General features: G+C 45.6%; 1 protein-coding gene across 5 annotated transcripts in view; it reads left to right on the forward strand.

Annotated features, from left to right (window-relative positions):
• Positions 1-341: 341 nt before the first annotated feature.
• The window catches only part of LOC109867215 (zinc finger protein 423), a 143091-nt gene continuing 120063 nt past the window's right edge, over positions 342-23369 (forward strand). For 2 of the 5 annotated variants that reach the window (XM_020456229.2, XM_020456231.2), the window contains exon 1: positions 546-1390. In XM_020456229.2, the coding sequence (XP_020311818.1) occupies positions 1351-1390 (40 nt within the window). In that variant the 5' untranslated portion in view covers positions 546-1350. Of the gene's footprint in view, positions 1391-23369 lie in introns of all 5 variants that reach the window. The other 3 variants (XM_031801632.1, XM_031801633.1, XM_020456230.2) reach the window with 3 other exon arrangements.

Below are 23369 nucleotides of genomic sequence, written 5' to 3' on the forward strand. Positions count from 1 at the left end.
GCTAGGCCGATTATTTCAAATACATAAAACATGTGAATAATTACATGACAGGGATTTATATTTGTAATCGGTGCATTTAGAAAGCCACCACGCACAATATAGGCCCATATAAAAAATACAATCCAGTCAGACTAATTTATGATAAAATATAAACAATTAGGCCTATGTATGTAAAAAAAAAAATATCAGGTTGCATTTCACGACCACCGACTTTTAGAAAAATAATTTAAACATAATTGGCAATCGTCACCCCTAGTGAGAAAGTAGCGCACGACTAACCAATTTAAGATGGAAAGGACTAAAACCGAATCCGGTCCGTATTTTTCACGCGCTGTGCAGAGTTCTTTGATGCTCCGTGTTTTGGCCCCGATCCGTGCTCCAAGTTGAGCTGTAGTTTCCATGGCTGACCATGGTTTGGTGCTGTTGGCTCTCTCTGTCTGTTCAACCCAGGCTGTGCATAGCTCCCTGCGGGATCAGAGCGCTCCCCCGCCGGGACCCTACTCTCACATCCTCCTGCTGGGACACGGCTACATTTCCAGCCAAGCCTGGCTTTATTATGTGTGTCTGCGCTGCAGCCCCGCCAGCAGTCGGATCGGGAGGCGGAGGGAAGACCAGAGTCAGGACAAAGAAAAAGGTAGAGAGAGGCTAAATACTACAAACATTTGACTGATTTCAGGATTTAAAAACACAAATCCCCAAGGGGTGAAAATGCTGGGTAAGGTTGCATTACCCCATGCCACCTTCTGAAAAATAACGGACGAAGGGAGGTTCGGTGTTCGCAAGATTAGGGTGAAAAAGAGACTTATTCCGAGAACTGCACCAACAAACCCTCAAGACGAAGAGGAAACGGAGACAACGTAACGCTTGATTTAACGGAATTCTATAATTGTATAGTCAATGTCATCGTATTTTGATGTATTGGCACCTTTCTAACGGCCCGATCAGGTGTTACCGCATGGCTGTCATTTTGGCGTTGGCTGCCTCTTGAAACTTGGACTCTACCGATTAAGTCGCCTATAGCTAAGGTGTTTATGAACGTAAAGGAGCCAAAGATACTGTCGTCACGGACTCCGAAAGAAAGACGCGTTATTCCGTTAATTCTACAGGTTGAGTCCAGCCGAAGAAGTTACATTGCTGGAGTATCCGGGCGCAGATCCTCTCCACAGCTCCAAATTGTATAGACTACTCACCTCCCCTTTAACTGGACTATAGGATACTATCAGACTTAAGTTGCCGCATTGCAACAGGCAAAGAAGTGAAAAACACGCCAGCTGAAGTATTAATCTATATGACTGTTTTCGCAAAACATTAGAGATCGATACGAGAAGAAAATAATTTCACAATCCAGAGATGTCTAGACGAAAACAGGCCAAACCGCGCTCCGTAAAAGGTAAGTTGTTTTAATGGGGACAAACTCTCGCATGACCAATAAGATTTCATGACTACCTTTTGGCCTTGGCTACTATGTAATTCAACAATTAAATATCCTCACTGTGTTTAATTTATATATATATATATCAAACAAAAGCCTAAGCAATTTAGAGGGAGAAATAATAGATAGGCCTAATTTATCCGGTCCAACACAGCCAACTTTTTGTAGTGTTGCAATAGTGACTCAGGTCTTCCCTGGTCAGTTGATTACTTAATTGATTTAACATTGTGACCACATTTGTTACTTGACTAGACTGCAATGTGTTTGTTTCATTCGCTACTGTTCACCTGTATCGTGGAGATGTGTGTATTGATGGTCACCCCTGCTGTGTATGACGCGCATTAAGCCCGTGCATTCCCACATCTTGCATATGTTGTTTTTCCATCGCCATGATTAAACTATAGGCATATTGGTTTGTTTTACTTGCTAGACCGTTTTCTTGGTAACCTGTATTTTCTAGTCAAATTCAATTGGACCGCATCCGTGAACTGAGAGCGAGATGATACTGAGCCATTACAGTGAAGTGGACGGGCAAGGGGCATTTGGCTCGTTTTGCCTCTGTGGAAACCAGATGGGCAATGGGGTGGCCATGTGGTCCCGAATTATTACCCCTCCCCCAATTTGTCTTTTTGTTCTAATTGGTGGCAACAACGTGCAATGGTTTATTTAGGTTGAAAGGTTATAAAGCCTACATTGTTTTCATGATTTATTTCTTGTTTTGTTAGTTGTGCTCTCTGTACATGCAGTGGATGGTTCATCAAGACTAATGGCAAATTGAAAATGGGTTGATGACCACAGGGGTTGGTATGTTTCTGAGTCAACAGAGATTGGTGTCATGACCTCTCGGGATACCTTTGGTGTCTACTAAAATATACACTGGTTCAAAGCAAGACATTTTAAAATGATCACATATAAGCTGAATATGAGAAAGGGTTCACTTGATTATTTCAACAATTACTAATATCGCTGAACTAACTACAAGGCAAATACAGGTAACTCCCAAAATAAAGGAAACACTTGAGTAAATCAGGGATACAAAGTATATTGAAGGCAGGTGCTTCCACACAGGTGTGGTTCCTGACTCAATTAAGCAATTAACATCCCATCATGCTTAGGGTCATGTATAAAAATGCCCAGTTTCCCGTTATTTCAGCTTCTATGGTTAGAATTAAAGATGTCAAGAGGGGTCTCAAAGGAGCATTGTGTGTGTGTGTGTGTGTGTGTGTGTGTGTGTGTGTGTGTGTGTGTCAATCAATCACCATATCTCAACACAAGTGAAAACTTATGGGAGAATCTGAAGTGGTGGCTGAGACAGCGTTTTCCACCACATCAATAAAACACAAAATGATGGAATTTCTCGTGGAAGAATGGTGTCGCATCCCTCCAACAAAGTTCCAGACACTGGTAGAATCTATGCCAAGCCGCATTGAAGCTGTTCTGGCAGCTCGTGGTGGCACAATGCCCTATTAAGATGCTGTTTCCTTTATTTTGACAGTTACCTGAACCATGTACTACATGTCATGTGAAAACAAATCCCAATTTCTCTGCTTAAAGCAAGCTAGTCTTTGTACTGTTTTGTATCCTGAGTGTGTGTGTGTTTGGCTGTGGCAGCTTGTGGCTTTGAATAAACAAAGCTTGTGCTTAGTCAGTGATGCACAGCAGCCAGAGGCCAGATCTATGTGTAACTAAGATGTGTTCTGTTGCTATCTCCCCACAACACCTTTCCCACTAACTGGCATATTCTCAAATTATGAGTGAGTGTCAGTGGTACAGGGCATGCACCAGGGATTATTTGTGTTTTTCCTGTGTCCTCTTGTCTCTCACCTGCTCACTCAACTCCTAAGAGTGCCTGTCAATGCCAATGCTCAAATCAAATATTATTGTTCACATACACATATTTAGCAGATGTTATTGCGGGTGTAGCGAAATGCTTGTGTTCCTAGCTCCAACAGTGCAGTAATATCGAACAGTGCAGTAGTATCTAACAATTCACCATAATACACACATTTAAACATAAAAGAATGGAATTAAGAAATATATAAATATTAGATTGAGCAATGTCAGAGTGGCATTGAATAAAATACAATAGAATAGAATACAGTATATACCGGCTATGATGAAAAAGGATTTGAGGAAACCACCAATCCTTGTTATCATCAGTAGGTTGTGGTGGAGGGATTTACTATCCTAATTGTAGATGGCTAATTGAGGTTGCATTAATAGCTATGATTGGCTGTTTTACTAAATGGGGAGGGGGGAGAGGGGAGCGAGTGGTTCTTATCAAAATATTATTTCTCCCGATTAATCCCTTTTTAATGTGTGTCTTTGCGTAGAGTGCCTGGCCGGGGTATTTCTGTTTCATATCTCCCCCGTCCCCATGAGTATTTCATGCATTATGTAGTGATGATTATTACTTAATTACACATTAATAAATCCTCTTCATTTACAGGACATTAAGCGGGAATGAGTGCACATGACATCCAGGGAGCGAGAGAGCACTTATTTATTTTCCACAGTGTTGTTTAGTCAATCAAATCAAATAGGACCTTTAACCTGGGATGGGGGGGAGAAGGAGCCGTTGGAACAAGGCTTGTTCTAGGGCTCCACCTCCCCTCTGCTTTCCCCCCTCTTTCCACGCAAATTCCACCAGTAGTACTGTTTACACCAGCTTCCCCTATCAATTCAACATTTTTCTAAGTTGCAGTAAAATCTTCAAACATCTTAATCTATTTCTTTAGCTCCACCTGGCTGAGATTGTAGTGTTTCTCTTCTCTAGATTCTGTAGTGTAGATGTTCATTTTGTGCGTCCGTTTTATGTTGACATAATAGAGTTCTTGATTGAGAGACGATTTAACTGCACAAATAACACAATCTACATTATGGTTAGATTATTCAGTTGCTCGTACACCTTTGTAGTAACACTGTAATTACATAAGTAGTAACATTGTATTAACATGTGAGATAGCACTTCAGTAATTGCATAGCAATAGCAAGAGTTGAGCGTTTTTTTGTTATACAAGAAGAAAAGGGATTGTTCTTTATTACATATTTTGTTATAATACAAACTATGCAATTTCCAAAGCAATTGAGCACCCTGTAACAATAATGCTGGTACTCAATTAATTATAGTGTTAATTATATACAGGCAAGCATCTCATTGAAAGTGTTAATGCTGCATATTGTTATGGATTGATGTGGATTTGTTTTTCAGGAAGTGTGTGTGTGTGAAGCATATCCCTGGCATCCCTCTACCCCTCTCTCTGCCTTCCTAAAACCATCTATTTTAACATTAAATGGCATTGTTATTGTCATCTAGGCTTTTGGTAGCACAGCCAAAGTTTCATTGGTCAACAGGCTGTTATAAAACAGTGAAGTGAGATACCACAGGGCAGATTGAGTGATGAGAGCCTGCTCCCCTGTCTTTATTCTCGTTTGTGTGTGTGTGTGTGCGTGCATGCGTGCGCGTAAGAGGGAAAAGCGAGAAAGTCCGGTTTGTCTCTTCCACATTATATACAGACAGTGATATTACACTTTTATGTGCCTTTTGTGTTTACTAGCAGCAGGCAGGCATGAAATGTCTTTTAGCAATAGTTTTTTTTTCAATCTGTGAGTATAGAAGACTGTTGCCCTGTATTAATGGTAGGTGAACCACAAAATAGATTTTTCCAAGCCTTTGTAAAATGTTCATTGACTACACAGCAGGGAGAGTGATTTTTGTCCTGTATTTTGATATGACCAAACAAGTAATTGGTCATTGTTCAGCCACAGCGGTCGACTATTTTTATATAGAGCTTATTGGTTGGCACAATATCATATGGATTTTGCACATTTTTCAAGATGGGAAAGGGGGGGCTTTTTTAAAGGTACAGTGCTCTTCAGTTACATGAGTCATTGAAATAGGAAATGGAATAAACTGCTTATAGTGGGCTGATACTTACAATAAACCTTGCTCTAGAATCAGTCGGTTATTTTAAAGATATTGTCAGGGATGGATCTGATTCTTCCTTCCTTCAAAATAAAATGTTATTGGTCACAGGTGCTGAATACATCAGGTGTAGACTTTACAGTGAAATGCTGAACACATCAGGTGTAGAGTGAATGTGCAGGGGTATGAGTTAGTTGAGGTAATACAGTATGTTCATGTGGGTCGGGGTAATAGTGACTCGGCAATCAGGACGTATAATAAACAGTGTAGCAGCAGCGTATGTAGAGTGTGAGTGTTGTATTAGTGTGTGGGTGGAGTCTAGTGAGTGTTGTATTAGTGTGTGGGTGGAGTCTAGTGAGTGTTGTATTAGTGTGTGGGTGGAGTCTAGTGAGTGTTGTATTAGTGTGTGGGTGGAGTCTAGTGAGTGTTGTATTAGTGTGTGGGTGGAGTCTAGTGAGTGTTGTATTAGTGTGTGGGTGGAGTCTAGTGAGTGTTGTATTAGTGTGTGGGTGGAGTCTAGTGAGTGTGCATATAGGCAGTGCAATGGACTCAAAACAATTAAGACAAATGATAAAAAAGAGATTCAAAGTAAATTGTCCGGGTAGCCATTTTTATTAACTGTTCAGCACTCTTATGGTTTGGGGGTAGAAGCTGTTCAGGTGCCTTTTGGTCAGACTTGGCCCACAGTAGCAGAGTGAACAGTCTATGACTTGGGTGGCAGTAGTCAATGACAATATTTAGTAGGGCCTTCCTCTGACACCGCCTGATATAGAGGTTCTGGAGGGCAGGGAGTTCGACCCCAGTGATGTACTGGGCCGTATGCACTATCCTCTGAAGTGCCGTGCGGTAGGATGCCAAGCAGTTGCCAACCCAAGTGGTGATGCAGCCAGTCAAGATGCTCTACAGGAAGGAACTTCCTTCCTGTAGTGCAGAGTAGTCTTACTCTACAGCGGTCCCTACTGGTGTGGAGATGTGTGTGCCCAGGCAGGGTGAGCTCCCTTGCGGCCAGTGTGTCTGCCATTGACAACTCCTTATCAGCAGCCTGCCTGCTAGTGTGTATGGAAGGATCTGTCTTAATGGAAGAGCTCAGTCGTAGGCTGTGCCATTGTACCGGCTTAGCACCAGGGTTTATCAGTGCTCTAGACTTACTGGGCCGTAACCACGGTCCGCTCAGGTCCCTCTCCGCTCCGCGCTTCCTTTCTAAAGAGCCAACGACGCCGGGGTGACTTTTGCTATTAATTATGTTTGTGGGGTTGGTTCCCTCTCCACTGCTCCCCCTGAAACCCCCCCCCCACCCCACCCCTCCGGCCTGCCAACCATAGCTCCCCCACCAGTACCTCCCTGTGGAGTCTGTCCTCTCCTAGGTCCCTCACTCCCAAACTCTGTGCTGCTGCATTGGGCGGATTAAAATGTGTTGGAACAATGCTTTCAGAAAGCTTCGTTCCTAATCTGCTCCTTCCTGTGCAAATGATGTGTACAGGACCGTAGCCTCAGAACGGCCAATAGTCTCTCTACCCTACGAGCCAAGTGTGGGAGTAGATGTAGGATTTGTTATTTTGTTTCACTGTCGTGTGCTGTTCTTTTTTAAAACATTTTTAGAACAGTCAAATATTGTGCAATGTTAACCTGAGGGCGTGTGGAATGGCCCACCTGTTGTTTGATGTTGAACCAGGCTGATCTGTGGCAGACACCCAGAGTTAACCAGCCTAAACGCCTGAGCAAGGTGCAGGCTCCGTAAATGGGATATGTCAAGCGCAGCTCTTTGTGAGCCTGTGAGTGGTTTAGTGAGTGTGTTAATGGGTTTTGTGTGTACATGTCAGTGCAGTATCTCCAGTGTGGGCAGAGGGCTGTGACCCAGCTCTGCTTTGACCTCGGAGAGAGAAGGCCAGAACCATGAACCTTCTGGAGGATAGCTACAAGAGCCAGATCAGCACTAGCAGAACACTGCTGTTTGTCTGGTCCAACAGCGTAGGCAGAGATCTTCATGTTCATTTCCCCCTTTATTTCTTCCTGTTTAGTTTCCTCCTACTTTCAACCCTTCCCGTCTTTGTCACCTCTCTTCCTCCTGCTCTCCTCTCATCTCCTCTGTCTCCTTGGCCCGCCATGATGTCCGTGAGGCTGTGTTCATGCTCCTTTCTCTAGGCAGCTGCTCCTCGATCCCACAGTTTCTCCGTAGACTGTACATTAAACATAAGCAGAGGGGGCAATTAAGCACCTTCGCCACACCTGGCTGATGCATATATTTATTGAGAAGCTACTCGCTTGGAAGGCTCCTCGTCCCAGCTCTGATGATTAAAGGGTGGTTGTTGGGGAGGGGAGTGGAGAGGAGAGGGCCTGATGCTGAAGTCATTAATGAAGAGCTTTGGTCCTGTGTTGACCCCTGCTGACCCCTGCAGCCTGCCTTGTGTATTACGTGTTTTACTTTTCTATTATTTCTCTTTTCTTTCTCTCTGCGTTTTTGGAAAGGACCCGTAAGTACGCATTTCACTGTTAGTCGACACCTGTTGTTTACCAAGCATGTAACGAATGAATTGGATTCGATTTTTACCTCTTGCCAGGAGTTGCTAGGCCTCCTGCTGGCCAGGCCCTAGATAATGGATCCTGCTTGGGTCCTGGGCTCCTTCCAGGGCTAGTATGGGTCTCAGAGCTGCAGGGGGAGGCAACTGGAACAGTCCTGGGTGGGAGATGGGAGACTTACTGTGCCCACGCACCAGGAAAAATCCTCCAATAGCTTCCTTCTGCTCAACCTATTGATTCCACTGCGCCTAGAAACTTTCCTCTGAAATACGTGTGGAGTTAAAAACCGAGAGAAATTACTCCAAAGGATTGAGTGCCCTGGGCTGTGTGTATACATTTGCTGTGTTGGGTTATTAAATAGCTCTTTGAATCACAAAACATCAAGTACATTCAGGAAGAAGATGAAGAAACACAGAACTCCCACTTCATCCTAGTGTGAAGTGGTAATTACGTATATTATTATATTTTAGTCATGATTAGCAAAGTATTTTACATGAATGAATGACATTTATATTCGTGTCAAATCGTCAGTTGGCAACCCATCCTTTTACGGGATTAATTAACCCATAAACAAACATTACAATAATGTGATAATTCAGTTTTTCCGGTGTTCTGTGCAGTGCACAGACTAAAAAAGAAATCAATGCATAATAGTAAATAAGGTTATCCAAGCAATTATTATAACCCCAGAGCAGTAAAAATAATACAAAATACAGATAAATAAATGCTGAAAAATTTGTATGAAAATGTTAAAATATTTTTGAAATAGAAGCATATCATATCCTATTTTTTTGGTCCAATATTTGTCTTGGTCTTGTTGCTTGGGCTTTTAAGACTACGCTACATGTTTGATTCTATCAGTATGACCATGCTGCACCATGCCACAGACTTGATTGTATAACCTGAATAAAGTCATGGTTAAAAGTATGGCTAGGAATTGCCAGAGGCCTCACGATATGATATTATCATGATATTTAGGTGTGGGAATTATATTCTCACGATTCTATATGTATTGTGATTCGATACTATGATTTTATTGCAATTCGATGTTCCAAACATATTGCTCTCCATATGTCTGCTGCAAGACATTAGCAAACAAATTTTGATCCGTCATGGAAATATAAGTGTTGAAAACAAATTGTCTCCCTGTTAGAAGTTGGAAGATGGAGAACAAGCTATGAATGTAAAATACTGGAGTGTTAGTGCGGCTAGCGCAAAATAATATTGCGATATTGTTAAAACGATACGTAATATCGTCAGAAAATATCCCCATCTTTCAACTGTGCCTAGTCTTACGAGCTTCAATAGGATACTAAGGAGATTTGTGTTTTGAGAAAAGCGCTGCTCTGTGTTTTGCAGTATAGAGCCTTGATACAGCTTGCAATGTCATCTTCAAATTGATTTAAGCTGTGAAGCAGCCTCTCTCTATCCCAGGGCTAGACACTTGCATAAACCTCGCATCATACATTAGTATTTAGCTCAGACAGAATTAGCCCTTATTGTAGCCTTCCTTAATGCTGGCCTCACAACCTCGGAGAATGGCTAGTCCTTGATTATGAAGTCACTTGTGTTTGTCAGATTTATTTTAATTCAATTCCTCTGTCAAATGGCGAGCACCCCCTACAGAGGCCAAAATGATTTGCCTTGCAAAGAGCAGGGTGAGGAGGGGGGAAGACACTATTAAAGTCGCTCTCGATTTCAGCGCAAAAAGGACATTTACAAAGCATGCACACATTTGACATGTTTTCATTTGCTGTTAGTCTTGCCCGTGGTGCATTTTTACATCACACACACATTGTTGGATGGTGAGCTACTTACAGATGGTGTTCCCATGAGAGAGAGGGTGAAAAGGCCTCTCCCTTTCCATGTCTCCCCCCTTTCTCACACTTGTTGTAATTTTCCTATTGAAGTTCAAATGAAACGATCTAAATCAGGGAAGTTTTGTGTGTATGTTTTTGGTTTTACTATCCATGTGGGGACAAGAAGTCCTCACAGGGAAAATTCTGACATGTGGAGACCTTTTGTTGGTCCCCACAAGGAAAAAGCCTATTTTAGGTGTTAGGGTTAGAATTGTAGTCCATGTGAATTGATACGTTGATGGCCAGAAACAGAATCCATATGTTGAGATGTGTGAAGATGAGAAGGAAGGCCTCTGCTCCCAGTCACAGCTCTGTATTGTTCTACCTCCAATGCCACGAGGGACTGGAAGCCACTGGAGAATAGAGGTGGGTGTGGGAACGAGGTGCAGATGTGTGAGAGAGATAAGAGATGTGTTTGTCTTTATGAAGTAGTCTTTCCAGGGGGACGTTTAGCTTGTAGTCTAATGAGGATTGTGCCGACCCACCAGCCAAACATCAAGAAGAGTAGTCTAGCTGTCCAACATTGTCTGTCCACTGAAACCATCTGTCTGTGAGTGCCACTCTAAGGGCAACAGTCTGAGTAGACCGTTTGAGGCTTTTGAGTGTGTGTGAAGGAAGGAGTTGAAAGAGAAGAAGTCTTAAAAAATATATAAAATCAGTATTTTTTTTTTCATTTTCCTTTCCCCTAATAAATCCTTTATGTCACCATCAAACAGGGGCTGAGAGACAGCGTGAGAGTCTGCAGAAAGAGAATAGGAGTGCGGGTGAGAGGATATTGCTGTGTTCTGTGGGGCTCCTGTGTTGGTCGATGGATCTCTGCTTTAAAAATGTAGAGTCTAGCCCTGGTCCAGCCGTGTTGATGTGCAGTCCAGGGACCATCCTCTCCTCTTCCCCGAACATACATTGGGAGGGCAGAGGAGGCTGGATTAGAGTGGTGCCCTGCATCACCATGTCCATGGTAATGCCCTGCTCAGCTTCTACAGTGAAGATCTAGTTGGAAGCTATCAGGGGTTTCCATAGTGACGCATCTTCACCTCAACTTCATCTGTAAAATGTTCCCTTTCTCAGCACGGTCCGTATGGCTATAGTAGGACTCACGGTGTCCAGACATTAAAACGGAATTCAACTGTAGGAAAAAAACGAAAAACATTGAATTTAGTAGAAAATGCATTCATTTGCCCAAGATTATTGTAAGACCTGAACAAAATGCATCAGTGATTTGTATTTTCCTCCAGCTTTCTGAAGTTTGCCCCTGTACAGTGGGGCAAAAAAGTATTTAGTCAACCACCAATTGTGCAAGTTCTCCTACCTAAAAAGATGAGAGAGGCCTGTAATTTTCATCATAGGTACACTTCAACTGCCAGGTAGGCATAGGTAACGAGTGGAGGACAGAGGAGCCTCTTAAAGAAGAAGTTATAGGTCTGTGAGAGCCAGAAATCTTGCGTGTTTGTAGGTGACCAAATACTTATTTTCCACCATAATTTGCAAATAAATTCATTAAAAATCCTACAATGTGATTTTCTGGATTTTTTTTCTAATTTTGTCTGTCATAGTTGAAGTGTACCTATGATGAAAATTACAGGTCTCGCTCATCTTTTTAAGTGGGAGAACTTGCACAATTGGTGGCTGACTAAATACTCTTTTGCCCCACTGTATGTGTGTGCACGTTTGTCTACCACTTAGCGATGATGCTGATGTCATGACAACTGTCTTCTGGTAGATGGAAAGGTTACCAAAAACCTTCTCAATTAAATGTTAACTACAAAGTAGCCTATGCCTACCTGGCAGAATGATTTCATGATTATTTGCACCTATCCAGTGGCCATTTGTTTTGCAAACTCTGCAGTATATTGCTAATATACTATACTGCGCACTATACAACTGCGCAGTATAGTGCGCAGTTGACAAAGAAAACAGACTTGATAAGGCTCTACTAAAGTTAGTGGCAGTGGTTGAGGAGACTTGACTGGTGACTAGTAAAAGTTGAATGTGTTAGTGTTTGGGATAAGAGGAACCCTCTCCTGCCGCACCAAGCAGGCAGGCGGCAGGCTGTGTGAGGCTGTGGGTCTCAGAAGGAGCGTGACTGCAGAGTTAATCTCTCCTCCAGTGATTTGAGAGCCACAAAGCTCCTCCAGAAAAGGGGCCTGCTGTAATGCCTAATCAAGTCTGTATCAAACTAAATAATGCCTTAGTGTGAAATTGGAATCTCAAGTCAAAAAGCACTCCCCAGACTGTACTACAGGGTAAGGCAATTAAGGGTCCCCATTCTGCCTCTCTCTCCCAAGCTGCCCCGGGTGCTCTCTGAGTCTGATGCCATTGTCATTGTGTGTGTCTGGATCGGTGAATATGTGTGTACCTCCCTAAGGCTGTGTTTACACAGGCAGCCCAATTCTGATATTTTGCACATTTAATAAACAGCAGAGCTGATCTGATTGGTCAAAATACCAATAGGTGTAAAAAGATCAGAATTGGGCTGCCTGTGTAAATGCAGTATGTGTGTCTCCCTGTGTGGCTCTGTTTCCCCTGTACATGTGAATATGTCTGTCTGCATGTGTATGTCTCTCCCTGTCTCTGTGCATGTCTATATGAGCGGGTCTCGATCTGTACATGTGGCTGTGAGTTGGGTACAGTGGTGGTGTAGCTCTGTGCAGCACTTCTATTCCTGGAGGGTCTCCTGAGGGCCTCTAATCCAGAGAGGCTTTCCTCCTCCTCCTAGGTCACCAGTCAAATGCTAGCTTTTTGGGGTGGGGTGGAGGGACAGAAGTCTGTCTCTTTCTCTGTCCCCCCCCCCCCCACATGTTCCTGTTGTGAACCTGTGTCACACTCAATGACCGCGGGAGGCAGCCCTTGTGATTTAATCATGTCTGCTTTTCTCCTCACAAATGTTCCTATTCCTCTTTTCTATCCCCTGTTCCCTCCCGCCCTCCTACATTCTTTCTCTTCCTCTCTCTGGTGTTTTATGTACAAGCTGGAGGTATATTGAAATAATTTCCCTCTCTGCTCTGACAGTTGAGAAGGATGAAAAACCACATTGGAGATCTGAGAGGCCCTTTAATCTTCCACTGTGTTGTCTGCTCTCTAACATAGTGGAGACAGGTGTGTGTGTGTGTGTGTATATATACATATAAAGCTGAGTGTTTCTCTTGGTGTTGAGAAGGGTGGATTTGTTGTCGGCTGATGAGCTCTTGGCGCTGTTTCTGAAGCTGAGTGTGTGGATTCCTTAGCTCCCTGAGACAAAGGTAGAACAGGCAGGCTCAGGCAGGCACAGACGGTGCAGAATCAAAAGGAATGGGTTGACACAGCACCCAGGGCTTTCTTCAGGAAATGCCTGCTGACGACAAGAGTGAGAAACACAGCACAGTCAGGAGTATGACATGTGTACAAAGGGGAGGAGGTGTGTGTGATAAAACCACAGCTTTGTGAAGACACGGGACCTATCCTGTGAGTGTAAACATAATTGGCCTGTCTTCCATGCGCCCCTTTTCTCCCTTCCACTGAGTCACCAGTGTCCCAGCTCTTACTTGACCCTGATTTACGACCCTATTTGAACAGGACTTCTTCCGTGCGTGTGTGTGTCTGTTTGATCCAGGCTAAAGAGAGTGATCAGAGCCTTCCACACCTGACGCCCCTCAACTTTGCTGCTCTGGTGTTGGTTGCAGACCAGCCAGGTGGATCCTGTTGTGGTGTGGAACTCTGCTTTGTGCTGGAATGTAATACGCCAGTCAGGCATTCTGCTCCTCCATTGACTTGCTCCACCAGATAAAGGCCTTTTCTTTTTGGTTGTGTCTGGGGTTGGTTCTGCCAGTGCTCCTCTTGTTGTAGAGCTGGGGCTAAGGCTGAGTCTTGGCGTGGGTGCTGCTGCTTGGATGCTCCAGGCAAGAGAAAGAGAGAGTGAGTGATCAAGCCAGGGAGACGGTGTGCGCTTCACAGAGCTCTGCTTGGCTCAGACTAGCCAAGTTCTCCCCAGGGCATCAGCCAAGAGCTGCCTGAGAAGACCGAACCTGAAAACCCACGACCACTGCTAGTCATCCACCCACACTCCTATCCTCCATCCTCTGCTCTTCCACTCCTATCCTCCCTTCTCTGCTCTTCCACTCCTATCCTCCCTTCTCTGCTCTTCCACTCCTATCCTCCCTTCTCTGCTCTTCCACTCCTATCCTCCCTTCTCTGCTCTTCCACTCCTATCCTCCCTTCTCTGCTCTTCCACTCCTATCCTCCCTCCTCTGCTCTTCCACTCCCATCCTCCCTCCTCTGCTCTTCCACTCCCATCCTCCCTCCTCTGCTCTTCCACTCCCATCCTCCATCCTCTGCTCTTCCACTCCTATCCTCCCTTCTCTGCTCTTCCACTCCCATCCTCCCTCCTCTGCTCTTCCACTCCCATCCTCCCTCCTCTGCTCTGCTCTTCCACTCCCATCCTCCCTTCCTCTCTCTCTCCAGCTCTCTCCATTCTCGCTTGTCCTCTAGTTCTCCAGCCTCTAAACTCATGCTCCTGTAGAGGCGGGGGTTGTTTGGTTACGGGAGGGGGCTAGTGGGGGGGGGGGGGGCTGGACGGCTCGGCAGGATTTTGGAGCAGCAATGCCCTCAGTGAGGGAGGCAGAGCTGTGGGCCCCGTCAAGCTTTGTGTTTTTTTTCTCTTTGCCATCTAAGCTCTCTGCTGTGTTCCCCCTTTACCCATTTGTGCTTTTCTGGCCAGTGGTGGTGGTTTGTGTTTTTAAGGCTGTTTTGTGCGGCAGAGCGGTTTCAGTGCTGATAAAAGTATTTGGTTAATCAGCTTCTGTCGCTGTCCCATGGTGGTGGCTTGGAGGACAGACCATTGAAGTTAGAGTTCCCCGGGGGATGGCTTGGGCTGCAGATTGGCATCACGCTTGGCCAGTGGTAGGGCGGCGGCGACCAGAGGAACACTGCAGCCAGCCAATGGGTGAGCCCCCCAGGATCCGAGGAGGTGGGGACAGGGGTGGGGTTTGGATGGGAGGGTTGGATCTATGTGCCTGTGTCCTGTCCAGCAGGAAATTCCAGGCCCCTGCCCTCCTGGGCCTGTAGACAGTGTGTGATTGGCCAGAGTGACCCAGTGCAGTGATAAGAGCCCCTGCAGGCCCCTCTCAGCCCCCTCTGTTCACACTTCCTCTGTGAACACAGCTAGCGCAGAGGAGCACCCTGGGAATTGCCATCCCTGCCATTGTGCCCACGTTGTCGTTTGATTATGGTTTGGTCGGGAATGGCAGGGCAGACAATGGGGCCCTGCATGCGTTGTGGTGAAGCTTTAGCTGCAGTGGGGGTGAAGAGAGGGGGGATAGAGATGCAGATTGACTGCAGCACTCAGCTCTACACTTCCATCACTTTGATGAATGACTTATAGCTGTGTAGATATTCGTTTTTAATGGCTTGTTTTCTCAGTTATGACTACATTGTTGTTGTCTTGCTGTTAATGGTGAGTTGGTTTAGTCCTCCCCTGTGTTAGTCCCAACGTGCCAGTCAGTGTGTCTAGCTGCAGATGGCCCTGGTTGCTGGCCTTCTAGTCAGGACTATAATGATGTTCAGCTCTCTTCACTGGCAGAGGAATCCTCTTGTATTCCAGTCGCGTGTCTTTGTGTGTTTGCGCACGATGTAGTGAGCCGCAAGAGTCGGTCTAGCACCAAGCCCTAATCCCCAACTGTGTTCGTATGTATGAATGTATATGAGAGGATGAGACAGATCGAGTGGATGAGTCTCTCTTGAGTGAATGCGTGTGTAGGAAAATGAGAGAGAGAGAGAGAGAGTGTGTCAGATCATGTGAGCAGGACTGTGTGTGCGAGGAGATGGGTGTCGTCAGTAGTATTGCTTGCTCCCTAGGGGGGGTTTGGTCCACCACATGCAGACTGCACTGTGCGTGTCCCCATCATTCTCCCAGCTATTAAAATCCATTAAGCCATGCAGAACAAGCCAGGCCTTTATCTTTTATTAATTATCTTGAAACCCAAGACTCTTTGTCTTTCCCTCTGCTGTGTCTATATAAAAGCCATTGGCTGTAGCTGAGAGGTGTGTCTGTGTAAAAGCCATTGGCTGTAGCTGAGAGGTGTGTCTGTATAAAAGCCATTGGCTGTAGCTGAGAGGTGTGTCTGTATAAAAGCCATTGGCTGTAGCTGAGAGGTGTGTCTGTGTAAATCCATTGGCTGCACCTGTAGCTTGGAGGTGTGTCTGTGTAAAAGCCATTGGCTGCACCTGTAGCTGAGAGGTGTGTCTGTGTGGTCGTAGAGGACCATTTGGTTTGAAAAGACACAAGTGCACCATCAGTAAAAAGGACAATAATCAGCCATTCTAAATAGTCAGGCAGCCCATAGATGTTACTGTTCAGTCGGTCTGGGGTTTGTTCAGGATGCATGCTATCAGTGTGACCCTGTGCAGTATGTGAGTTGGAGAGAAGTGAGCACCTAAAGGCTTCTAAAAGAGAACAGCTCCTGTTGTACAAGGCTAATAGAACTAGGAAGTAGAGCACAGCTCCTGTTGTACAAGGCTAATAGAACTAGGAAGTAGACCACAGCTCCTGTTGTACAAGGCTAATAGAACTAGGAAGTAGAGCACAGCTCCTGTTATACAAGGCTAATAGAACTAGGAAGTAGACCACAGCTCCTGTTGTAAAAGGCTAATAGAACTAGGAAGTAGACCACAGCTCCTGTTGTACAAGGCTAATAGAACTAGGAAGTAGAGCACAGCACCTGTTGTACAAGGCTAATAGAACTAGGAAGTAGAGCACAGCTCCTGTTGTACAAGGCTAATAGAACTAGGAAGTAGAGCACAGCTCCTGTTATACAAGGCTAATAGAACTAGGAAGTAGACCACAGCTCCTGTTGTAAAAGGCTAATAGAACTAGGAAGTAGAGCACAGCTCCTGTTGTACAAGGCTAATACAACTAGGAAGTAGAGCACAGCTCCTGTTATACAAGGCTAATAGAACTAGGAAGTAGACCACAGCTCCTGTTGTAAAAGGCTAATAGAACTAGGAAGTAGACCACAGCTCCTGTTGTACAAGGCTAATAGAACTAGGAAGTAGAGCACAGCTCCTGTTGCACAAGGCTAATAGAACTAGGAAGTAGAGCACAGCTCCTGTTGTACAAGGCTAATAGAACTAGGAAGTAGAGCACAGCTCCTGTTGTACAAGGCTAATAGAACTAGGAAGTAGAGCACAGCTCCTGTTGTACAAGGCTAATAGAACTAGGAAGTAGAGCACAGCTCCTGTTGTACAAGGCTAATAGAACTAGGAAGTAGAGCACAGCTCCTGTTGTACAAGGCTAATAGAACTAGGAAGTAGACCACAGCTCCTGTTGTACAAGGCTAATAGAACTAGGAAGTAGAGCACAGCTCCTGTTATACAAGGCTAATAGAACTAGGAAGTAGACCACAGCTCCTGTTGTAAAAGGCTAATAGAACTAGGAAGTAGACCACAGCTCCTGTTGTACAAGGCTAATAGAACTAGGAAGTAGAGCACAGCTCCTGTTGTACAAGGCTAATAGAACTAGGAAGTAGAGCACAGCTCCTGTTATACAAGGCTAATAGAACTAGGAAGTAGACCACAGCTCCTGTTGTAAAAGGCTAATAGAACTAGGAAGTAGAGCACAGCTCCTGTTGTACAAGGCTAATAGAACTAGGAAGTAGAGCACAGCTCCTGTTGTACAAGGCTAATACAACTAGGAAGTAGAGAACAGCTCCTGTTGTACAAGGCTAATAGAACTAGGAAGTAGCGCGCAGCTCCTGTTGTACAAGGCTAATAGAACTAGGAAGTAGAGAACAGCTCCTGTTGTACAAGGCTAATAGAACTAGGAAGTAGCGCGCAGCTCCTGTTGTACAAGGCTAATAGAACTAGGAAGTAGCGCGCAGCTCCTGTTGTACAAGGCTAATAGAACTAGGAAGTAGCGCGCAGCTCCTGTTGTACAAGGCTAATAGAACTAGGAAGTAGCGCGCAGCTCCTGTTGTACAAGGCTAATAGAACTAGGAAGTAGCGCGCAGCTCCTGTTGTACAAGGCTAATAGAACTAGGAAGTAGCGCGCAGCTCCTGTTGTACAAGGCTAATAGAACTAGGAAGTAGCGCGCAGCTCCTGTTGTACAAGGCTAATAGAACTAGGAAGTAGAGCACAGCTCCTGTTGTACAAGGCTAATAGAACTAGGAAGTAGCGCGCAGCTCCTGTTGTACAAGGCTAATAGAACTAGGAAGTAGCGCACAGCTCCTGTTGTACAAGGCTAATAGAACTAGGAAGTAGAGCACAGCTCCTGTTGTACAAGGCTAATAGAACTAGGAAGTAGCGCGCAGCTCCTGATGTACAAGGCTAATAGAACTAGGAAGTAGCGCACAGCTCCTGTTGTACAAGGCTAATAGAACTAGGAAGTAGAGCACAGCTCCTGTTGTACAAGGCTAATAGAACTAGGAAGTAGCGCGCAGCTCCTGTTGTACAAGGCTAATAGAACTAGGAAGTAGAGCGCAGCTCCTGTTGTACAAGGCTAATAGAACTAGGAAGTAGCGCGCAGCTCCTGTTGTACAAGGCTAATAGAACTAGGAAGTAGCGCGCAGCTCCTGTTGTAAAAGGCTAATAGAACTAGGAAGTAGCGCGCAGCTCCTGTTGTACAAGGCTAATAGAACTAGGAAGTAGAGCACAGCTCCTGTTGTACAAGGCTAATAGAACTAGGAAGTAGCGCGCAGCTCCTGTTGTACAAGGCTAATAGAACTAGGAAGTAGCGCGCAGCTCCTGTTGTACAAGGCTAATAGAACTAGGAAGTAGCGCGCTGGAGTTTTGTAATGATTTCACCTTTTTCATGTTTATATAAGGATGAGATGAGGGATGTATTTTCTTCTCTCTGTCTGTTTTATAAACGTATAGAGACTTTAAACTGTGTAAAGAGATCATCTTATGTGCGGAGATCAAACCATAATTCAGTTACGATGTGTGTGTGTTCCGTGTACATGAGGCCTGATTGTGTGTCTAGCTGCGGACTGCGCCATTGCTGCTTGATGCAATGCAGTGTAGTGGGTGTTGTGGTAAGGGGGTATGGGAGGGTGATGCAGTGTAGTGGGTGTTGTGTAAGGGGGTATGGGAGGGTAATGTAGTGGGTGTTGTGGTAAGGGGGTATGGGAGGGTGATGCAGTGTAGTGGGTGTTGTGTAAGGGGGTATGGGAGGGTAATGTTGTGATAAGGGAGTATGGGAGGGTGATTCAGTGTAGTGGGTGTTGTGGTAAGGGGGTATGGGAGGGTGATGCAGTGTAGTGGGTGTTGTGGTAAGGGGGTATGGGAGGGTGATGCAGTGTAGTGGGTGTTGTGGTAAGGGGGTATGGGAGGGTGACGTAGTGGGTGTGTGGTAAGGGGGTATGGGAGGGTGACGTAGTGGGTGTGTGGTAAGGGGGTATGGGAGGGTGACGTAGTGGGTGTGTGGTAAGGGGGTATGGGAGGGTGATGCAGTGTAGTGGGTGTTGTGTAAGGGGGTATGGGAGGGTGATGTAGTGGGTGTTGTGGTAAGGGAGTATGGGAGGGTGATTCAGTGTAGTGGGTGTTGTGGTAAGGGGGTATGGGAGGGTGACGTAGTGGGTGTGTGGTAAGGGGTATGGGAGGGTGATGCAGTGTAGTGGGTGTTGTGGTAAGGGCGTATGGGAGGGTGATGTAGTGGGTGTTGTGGTAAAGGGGTATGGTAGGGTGCAGGGCTGAGGCGGTGAACCTGTAACAAACTGCTGCTGCCTGCCGAGTAGGCTCCCAGGGTGTAGGGCTGCAGTTTTGTTCTTAAAGAAATGCATACACACACACAGTAGTACACATACACACACACTAGTACACATACATACATACACACACAGGCCTGTACACTCACACACGCTATCGGATGCATTTAAACATTCATACAATCCCACGTGCTCTGTACAACACACACACACACACACACACTCATGGACCTGCAAATAGGGGGCTGCTAATGGCTTCCAGTGGGAGATAGGGAGAGCAAGGTTTTATCCCTTAAGTGTAGAAGACTTAATCAGACAGAATGGCCGGGGGCCAGCAGCAGGACTGTGCAGCCCGCCCCTCCTGGCCAGGGGAGCGGCTCCACACACATTACGTATTCTGTGTCTACCTCTCCTGCAGACGGCTGCAGTGGAGCTGGGCCCAGGTGAGACTGCTCTCTGGTTAGGTCTGCAGAGCTCTCTCACTCACACACACTCCTTTACATGTCCTTCTGTTAGTGTTCATTATCCAATCTGCATAAAGTAGCAGCCTTTCGTCTCTCTGTCCTTTCTTTCTCTGTGTCTAGCACTAGCCCTGTGTTCTACAGTGTATTAACAGAAGGTCTAGCCCTGTGTTCTACTGTGTATTAACAGAAGGTCTAGCCCTGTGTTCTACTGTGTATTAACAGAAGGTCTAGCCCTGTGTTCTACTGTGTATTAACAGAAGGTCTAGCCCTGTGTTCTACAGTGTATTAACAGAAGGTCTAGCCCTGTGTTCTACAGTGTATTAACAGAAGGTCTAGCCCTGTGTTCTACAGTGTATTAACAGAAGGTCTAGCCCTGTGTTCTACAGTGTATTAACAGAAGGTCTAGCCCTGTGTTCTACTGTGTATTAACAGAAGGTCTAGCCCTGTGTTCTACTGTGTATTAACAGAAGGTCTAGCCCTGTGTTCTACTGTGTATTAACAGAAGGTCTAGCCCTGTGTTCTACTGTGTATTAACAGAAGGTCTAGCCCTGTGTTCTACTGTGTATTAACAGAAGGTCTAGCCCTGTGTTCTACTGTGTATTAACAGAAGGTCTAGCCCTGTGTTCTACAGTGTATTAACAGAAGGTCTAGCCCTGTGTTCTACAGTGTATTAACAGAAGGTCTAGCCCTGTGTTCTACAGTGTATTAACAGAAGGTCTAGCCCTGTGTTCTACAGTGTATTAACAGAAGGTCTAGCCCTGTGTTCTACAGTGTATTAACAGAAGGTCTAGCCCTGCGTTCTACAGTGTATTAACAGAAGGTCTAGCCCTGCGTTCTACAGTGTATTAACAGAAGGTCTAGCCCTGCGTTCTACAGTGTATTAACAGAAGGTCTAGCCCTGCGTTCTACATTGTATTAACAGAAGGTCTAGCCCTGCGTTCTACAGTGTATTAACAGAAGGTCTAGCCCTGCGTTCTACAGTGTATTAACAGAAGGTCTTGCCCAGTGCTTCCCAAACTCTGTCCTCGGACCCCAAGGGCTGCACGTTTTTGGTTTTTGCCCTAGAACTACTACACAGCCGATTCAACTAACCAACTAGTCATCAAGCTTTGATCATTTGAATCAGCTGTGTAGTGTTAGGGTAAAAAAAAAAACATGCACCCCTTTGGGTCTGAGGACAGAGTTTGGGAAATGCTGGACATGGCTGCAGACTCAGGCTGGCTTTACTGCCTGTACCTGAGCAGTCTCTTTGTCAATGCAAGGCCCTCCCTGGGGTAGACCGGAGCACAGTTGTTTGGGTGTGTTTGGGGTTGAATGAAGAGGCTGAGTGAGGTAGGCTCTTTGTCTGATCGGGGGTCTGGGTGTGTGCTCCGAGGTCCCCCGCACCTTGTTTGCGTTCTGTGGAGGAGCACACGCACCATTCCTTGGATAAATAAAAGGGCTCATTTAGAAAGGGCGCGTTTGGAACACAGCGCTGTTCTCCCATCCCCCTTATGGGCACAGGGGCTTTTTGTCGGGTAAATTCACGCTCGCTGTTTGTGAGGTCCTCGAGAGTGGTCTCGTTTGATCTCTACCCTCGTGCCATTCGCTGCTACGCTGATTGCTGTGTTTCCGACAGCAACGCTACCCCAGCTACATTTGCTGGTGTGTCATGATGTTACAGCTTAACAGGGCCCAGAAATGCAAATATCAGCATGCGCTCCCACCGCCAGAGCAGCAATTAACAGAGGAATTTCAATAATATAGAAATAAATTGTGTCAAGGATTGGGTGGGTGTGTTTGTGTGTGTGTGTTTTGGAGCTTTGTTTTTTCAATCTCTTGAATAATAGTTTAAAGAGGGAGGGAGTAGGAGAGGAGCCTGCCCCTGTGATGCTGCTAGATACAGTGTGCTTCCTCTGGGAGCTAGGAGTTGTTAACCCTTCTCTACCTGGCTCAGATACTCTGGTTAACATGCAGGTATTTAGTTAACCCTTCTCTACCTGGCTCAGATACTCTGGTTAACATGCAGGTATTTAGTTAACCCTTCTCTACCTGGCTCAGGTGCTCTCAGTATCATGCTGACAGGTGTTAAGAGATGGTAGGGGACTGTTATAGTGGAACGGTCAGGGAAGAACACCAATACTGAGTACACCCAGTCTGTAACTTAGGTTCTGATTTGCGGAAATGGTCCCAGTTGGTGAAAGAGGGGCTGAACCACACCTCAGTAGTGTGTGGACTGGGAGGGGAGGATGGCAAACGGGGATCCCATTCTGGTTGTTGAGTTCTAGGTACCGGTTTTCCGTTTCTCTCACAGCCCCGGTGTGTGTTTTGGCGAAGGCTGGTCAGTGTAAGTAGGAAACAGAGGGTATCCAAGGTAACTTACTGAAACATGTTGGATTCATTAGACCCCCCCCCCCCCCCCCCGTTCCTCTCACAGGGATGTTTTACTGTAGGTTAATGATGATGTCACAGAGCTTCTGAGGGAATTTAAAAACAGGGGAGGGACCTACTGTATATAAAGTAGTACTCTGCATATACTTCCCCTACCTTACATTCTCTCTCTGCTACATACTCCCACTCTCTCTGCCTCTGTTTAGCAGTCTCCCCCTCCACTACTCTCCCACTCTCTCTACCTCCCGCTGGCTTCAGGGTTCACATGAACAGTGCTCTGTACACATGGGACGCAGGCAGGGGGAGGACATCTGGAAATAAATAAATATATCCTCTCTGCTAATGAAGACGAGCAATTCCCCACGGTCACGCTTTTATTAGAATGGTGTTTTTATCTCTTTCTAATGATCGTTATCTTTATCTCCCGCATTCTCTCTCTCTCTGTCTGTTTCTCTTGCTTTGTTTGGCTGCCTGGTGATCGTGGTGTGAGGTCTGTCTCTATCCTTCTCTGGCTGTATGTTTCTGGTCATGTGGGCTAGGTCTCGCCCGCAGGACCAATCTCTCCGGGAAACATCTGTATCCCGTCCTGTGTCCACATCTCAAGGGCCAAGGGCCAAGCCCCAAACCCCGGTCCGTCAGCACTGGCATTCCCCTCCTTTTCCCCGTCCCTTACCTTGCCTCTCCATAGCAACAAGAAGGTGTCTGGTTCAGTGTATAGTGTGAGCATCTGCATTGCCTCTGAACTCTATCCCAATGATTGCCTTCTGCATTCTTAAATGTAGTGGAATGGAATCTATGGAATCTAAACGAAGGTTAGAAAACATAATCTAGCAACATTTGGAGATAAATCATTCCAGGAAAGCCCAGACCAATCAATAGGTGTCTGTAATCTCCCCAATCTCTAAATGAGTTTTTTTTTAAAGCCGGTAATGATCCTGTCTGCTTCCATCAGAGATGGACGTTTTTTCTGAATTTACACCCAGTGCACTATAGCTCTGTGTGGGATGCTGGGGCCTGGTAGTGTCCCGAGCTTCACTTGTTTTAGCTGGGGAGCTGTGTGTACAGTTGTGTGTGGATGGGGTTGCTGTGTGCTGTTGCCTGCAGGTAGCTGAGTGCAGTATTACTGG

This window comes from Oncorhynchus kisutch, linkage group LG22, assembly GCF_002021735.2.
Source record: "Oncorhynchus kisutch isolate 150728-3 linkage group LG22, Okis_V2, whole genome shotgun sequence".
NCBI lineage: Eukaryota > Metazoa > Chordata > Actinopteri > Salmoniformes > Salmonidae > Oncorhynchus > Oncorhynchus kisutch.